This window comes from Cricetulus griseus, chromosome 3 (genome assembly GCF_003668045.3).
Source record: "Cricetulus griseus strain 17A/GY chromosome 3, alternate assembly CriGri-PICRH-1.0, whole genome shotgun sequence".
NCBI lineage: Eukaryota > Metazoa > Chordata > Mammalia > Rodentia > Cricetidae > Cricetulus > Cricetulus griseus.
The window spans coordinates 5,123,512-5,129,136 of NC_048596.1; the positions used below are offsets into that span (position 1 = coordinate 5,123,512).

At 51.6% G+C, this 5,625-nt stretch overlaps 1 protein-coding gene across 20 annotated transcripts in view; it reads left to right on the forward strand.

Moving 5' to 3' along the window:
- Nrap (nebulin related anchoring protein) overlaps positions 1–5,183 on the forward strand; it is an 84,849-nt gene extending 79,666 nt beyond the window's left edge. For 17 of the 20 annotated variants that reach the window (XM_027406940.2, XM_027406941.2, XM_035441763.1 and 14 more), the window contains 4 exons: positions 1,508–1,615; positions 2,996–3,307; positions 4,223–4,354; positions 4,917–5,183. In XM_027406940.2, coding sequence (XP_027262741.1) covers positions 1,508–1,615; positions 2,996–3,307; positions 4,223–4,354; positions 4,917–5,021 — 657 coding nt within the window. In that variant the 3' untranslated portion in view covers positions 5,022–5,183. The remainder of the gene's footprint in view (positions 1–1,507; positions 1,616–2,995; positions 3,308–4,222; positions 4,355–4,916) is intronic. The other 3 variants (XM_027406937.2, XM_035441766.1, XM_035441768.1) reach the window with 1 other exon arrangement.
- Positions 5,184–5,625: the final 442 nt, after the last annotated feature.

The following is a 5,625-nucleotide window of genomic DNA, read 5'->3' on the forward strand; positions in this document are numbered from 1 at the left end:
GTGTCCCCGAGGTACCCAGATTCCAGGGCTGAGGTACATAAGCCACCCACATGGTCTGATGTTGGACTTGAAGTTTGTGGGTGTCATTAACTGGCCCAGATCTGGGGGGTAGAGGCTCTTACTAGGAAGGTACTGGGGTCCCCCTCAGAGAGAGTGTTCAGGGGTGTCGTCGTCTCCATTTCCTGCTCAGAGATATTTGGAAGCCACCAATACAGGAAGCAGACGGCTAAAAGGGATTGTTGATGGGTCATTGTCTGACTCTTCCACCTCTTGAAGACCTTCCAATTCTCGCTGTTAAACTAGGAAGTGACCCAGCACATCGAAGCATTTGGTGCTGGCTGTGAGACAGCAGCTAGGTGGTTTCCCATGCCACGCTTGGGTCTGTGTTCCTTGTGCCTTGTGTATTTGGCTCGTGTGTTGGTGGTTGGAGTTGGAGGTCATGGTGAAGGCAGTTGTGACAACAGCAGTCACACAAAGATGATGACATCCATCCTGGTCAGCCCAGGCACTCCATGGTCCCCTTCCAGTGCTGGGCACAGAAGAAAAGTGGGAGGAGCTCTTCGCTTTCATCTGCATCTGTTCAGTTCTCCAAACCGCTGAAGAACAGAGAGCCAGTCCTGGCTTCCATTTCCAGGCAACAAAAGGAAGGTTCTTACGGGGCCCTTGACCTGCTGCAGCCCTCAGAGTGAGTGAGCAGCCATCACAGTCAGGGGCTGTCATTTTGTCATCTCTTGGCGAGGCGCTGTGACACTCCTGCTGTCCGGCTTCTCTTAGGCTGAATAAAGAAGCACCTCTGCTGGCGTCTCTGAAGATGCCTTTCATGGAGGAATTGCCTTACCTTGGAAAGAAATAGTTAGCTACATGAAGACACAGAAGATTTTGGTGCCTCCATCAGTGATGTGGCATGCATAAGATCTAAGAGGATGTGATTGCAGATGCCCAGGGGGCATGGATCAACGAAAGGGGGAGGGAATAAAAGAGAAGGAGAGAAAGCATGAGGGTCAGGTACTCCGCCAGGTTCTTGACAATCCATTTAATTCAGGTGAAGACTCTGGCCCCCCATGCAAGCCTCTGGAGCGCATGTGGCCAGCAGCATTTCTCCTAGTGATGGGTTGAGGCATCATAGCTAGACTGAATTCCCAACCTTGGGGAGTTAGAGGCCCGAGCAAGCTCACGGGTGACAAAACCCAGAGACGAGCACTTTCAGCGTGCTGGAGCTACTGGGTTCTGGAGCTGCAGGTTCTGGGGTCAGGAGTCTGAGAAGCTGAGATCCAGAGAGGGGATGCAGACACAGGAAGGATGGTGCAGAGGCCCAGAGAATAGCTGGGTGCAGCAAGTGAGCTAGACTCACAGGCCACAACTCTGAAGAGCAGAATTCTTCATGGCCAGTCCCATTAACTCTAGAGTAGGGAGACCCCAATGTCAGAAAGCACAATTCCTGCTGAGACAAAATAGCATGCACCAGTGATTGCTCCTTATTTATGAGTGTTTCTGTTTCTTCAACCAGAAAGTCTACAGAAACTCCTGGGAGCAGAACCGGGCTGGGGGCTATGACTTCAGGCTGGATGCCATCCCATTCCAGACTGCCAAGGTGTCCAGGGATATCGCCAGTGATGTAAGACTCTAAACTCTGTCTGTGGCTAGCAGGGTTCTCACTGGCTACCCAAGTAAAGGCACAGGAGAGACTCCTGGACCACCAGACTGCCTTTCTCCACACTCGCACAGAGTCATGTTTCAAAAGAAAGAGAACACAGACCTGGTGGTTAGGATCATAGCCAGAAAATTTGAAAAGCTCTTTTGTTTTTGTATTTTTGTATTTTTCCCAGCAGCTCTCTTAGGAGAGGTACTCAACAGTTGATGGCTGGAATACTTGAAGCCAAGAAACCTGTGGTTCTGTAGTTGGCTGTTTAATTTGTAGTAAAGAACCTTTTATGAAACTGTTTCTGTGCAGACTTGCAGATCCCATGTAAAGCCAGATGTAGCATGCATCTGTAACCCAGATGTGATGGCGTGCACCTGTAACCTCAGGTGTGATAGCGTGCACCTGTAACCTCAGGTGTGATAGTGTGCACCTGTAACCTCAGGTGTGATAGTGTGCACCTGTAACCTCAGGTGTGATAGTTTGCACCTGTAACCTCAGGTGTGATAGTGTGCACCTGTAACCTCAGGTGTGATAGTGTGCACCTGTAACCTCAGGTGTGATAGCGTGCACCTGTAACCTCAGGTGTGATAGTGTGCAACTGTAACCTCAGGTGAGATAGTGTGCACCTGTAACCTCAGGTGTGATAGTGTGCACCTGTAACCTCAGGTGTGATAGTGTGCATCTGTAACCCCAGCTCTCCTGTGGTAAGATGGGAAACAGAGTTAGGAGAATCCCCTAAAAGCTCAATAACCAGCTTGCCTGGCATATGCAGTGGCTAACATGAAATTCTGTCTTAAACAATGTAGAAGACAGACAGAATTCAATGCTGTCTTTTGTTCTCCATAAGTGCACTGTGGCACATATGTTTCCATGCTCACTTACAAGAATTCATACATGTACTCATACATGTACACACAAGATAAAAATAAGAGGAAATGTAACTATGTAAAATGAACTAGATGCTTCACTTTAGGCAATTTGAGAAGCCTTAGACTAGGTCCCTGCATGCTAGGGAGGGCAGCAGGAAGAACGGCCACTTCCATTCCCATTGGACTGTCACTTAAAACAGCCACATGAATGGACATCGTCAATAGGCATCTGTTAATTCCAGTCCCGCACCATTGACTCCTCTCAGTGTCCCATGGGGTGAGATTTAGTCTCCTGCTTTGTTAGATGCTCAGAGGCTTCATAGCTGGGCAAAGGCCACACCACTGGCTTTACTTGACTCCCAAGCTTATGTCCTTACCCACTGTTGAGCTTCCTGCTGAAGTCGCAGAGTCTGGCCCCTCTGGGGAGGCTGGCTTTGATGGGGAGGGGCATTCTACCACTTCTCTCTGCTTCTCTGACTTGCAGTTCCGGTACAAAGAGGCGTTCCTGAGGGACCGGGGCCTACAGATTGGGTACCGCAGCATCAATGATGACCCAAGGATGAGGCATTTCCTCCGTGTTGGCAGGCTCCAGAGCGACAATGAGTACAAGAAGGACTTTGCCAAGGGTTGCTCCCAGTTCCACAGCCGCACTGACCAACCTGGTTTCCTCCAGGCCAAGAGGAGCCAGCAACTGGCCAGTGATGTACACTACAGGCAGCCACTGCCCCAGCACACCAGCGACCCAGAACAGCTGGGCCTGAAGCATGCCCAGAAGGCCCACCAACTGCAGAGTGATGTGAGCCACCTCCACACACTCCCTATTACCTTCTGAGGTAGCCAGCTGAGAGGGCACAATGACAGCCATGACCACTTCTGCCACACCTGTAGCAAGTGCTCGCTAAGGATCGTGCTATGCAGCCCTCCAATCCTGGGACTGCCTTATTTAACAGATAAAGAACCTAAGATACAGAGGAGTTAAACTACCTAAGATCACACAGAAAAGAAAATAAGCAGCAGGCCTTGGGGTATCTGATGTGAAAGCTCAACTCCCTCCCTCCATTCCTCCCTCCCTCCTCCCTCCTCCCTCCCTCCCTCCCTCCTCCCTCTCCTCCTCCCTCCTCTCCTCCCTCCCTCCTTCCCTCCCCCTTCCCTCCCTCCCTCCCTCCCCCTTCCCTCCCTCCCTCCCATCCTTCTTCCCTCCCTCCCCCCACTCCCCCTCCCTCCCTCTTCCTTTCTTTCTGCTAGGGATTGAGCCCAGGACCTTATGTGTCCTAGATGAGGGCTCTGATGCTTAGCAGATGTCCAATCTGAAAGCTCAAGCCCTTGGTGGCTCTGGTCTACTATTTCCATGGCGTCTAAAGACTTACTTAAGCCAGTTTTATTCTTTCCCTGGTAAGCACACGGAGCTCAGAGAAGGGAGGTGAGTTTTCTAAGGGCGCAGAGCACATTAATATAGGAGCTTAGACTGGAGCCAGGTGTCCCCAGCCCACTTTGCCCCACTGCAGCTCCCACCATTTGAATGGGAAGAGGAGGCTGCACGACAGCCAGCCTCATTGTACACCAGGTCCTGTGTGCATCACGTGACTGCTCTTTGTCTTGACATTAATGATGTCCATGTGGTCCCTATCTCCTTGCTGCATTTTACACTCCACTTGCTCAGTGGCCAAAGCCCCCAGACTGTTCACAACTCTTGCTTCTTCCTTCCCCCAAGGTCAAGTACAAATCTGACTTGAACCTGACTCGAGGTGCTGGCTGGACCCCTCCCGGCTCCTACAAAGTAGAAATGGCTCGGCGGGCTGCAGAACTGGCCAACAGGAGGGGCCTGGGTCTCCAGGGGGCCCATGTGAGTAACGAGCTGCAAACTGCACCCTGCCTTGCAAGACCATGGGAAACACAAACTCATTGTTGCTTTTCAAAGTTTATTTTTGGGCAAAGGTCAGCCAGTTCTAAAGAAGCGTGAAAGGTAGCTGCACAAGGCGCCTAATTTCATGGGTCTGAGATGACCAGGTGGATGACACACGGGTTAAACTTCCCGCAGGCTTCCTCTGAAGTCATAGCCATTAGTTCTGCAGAGGCAAACCTACCAGGGCGACATCAATCCCGGGCCAGGGCAGCCCAGGCTGTGCTGAGTGCTTGCTCGTTATATGCACGGAAAGGGTCAGGGACTCGCTGGCTCCAACAGTCTGCATTTTGAACCCTACTTTGTTCAGAAAAGAGGCACCACATCTAAATGAGACACAGGCTTTTCTCCCTTCTCATCTCTGCCTTGAGGGTCCTTTTTCTTGGGCAGGAGGAAGAGAGGACAAAGCGGGGAGGTGAATGTGTTGGATGTTTGGCCGGCATCTTATCACGGCTTGTGGGAGCTTCATGTGCACTCAGAGTGGGGCTGTGTGTGATTTCTGCAGGCGGGGCCGGAGCAAGGGGGGCACAGAGATCATCAGAGCCGGGAGGTGAACCCAGATGCCTCGGAGATTCTGCACATCAATAGGAAGAAGACTCTGCTGATGTGAGCAGCAGCCTCCAGCTGCATCCTCAAGAGAGAAGCCACCATGGAGGGCTGCTTGCCAGAGGCATGCCTCCACAGCTTCAGTCTGCATGAGTTGTTAAAAAAAAAAACGGCATGCCCTCCCCATCCCCACATCTGACTTTATTAAAACAACTCTGAAAGCAAACACTGGAGCTTGTGTTTTGGGGGCTTCTCTCTGATGGCTGGGTGAGATTGGCTAGTTCTGTGCAGAACCCTGATGGTGTGGACCGCGGAGTAAGAGTCAGGTAACATCCCTGGTGCTGATGCCGGACACTCAGGAACCTCACATTTGCCAGTGTCCATGGTGAAGACAGTCTGTGAGTTCCACTTTTCTAGAAGGTACTCTTGTTGGAAGGAGAGCAAAAGTTGTCATATTTCTCGTTGGTTCCCAGGGGGAGGTGGCAGAGTGGGCCTCATGAAATGGTGCCGGGAAAGGCCCAGGCTAGGCGGTGGTGTCTCTGTCCAGCACGTGGTCTGTCAGCTACATGGTCGTCTGGTATGAAAAGGGCATCCCTGGCTGCCCAGGAAACCCCTTTTGTCTGGTGCTAAAGAGGAGGGAGGGGCTTCACGGCTCCGAAGACGGCACC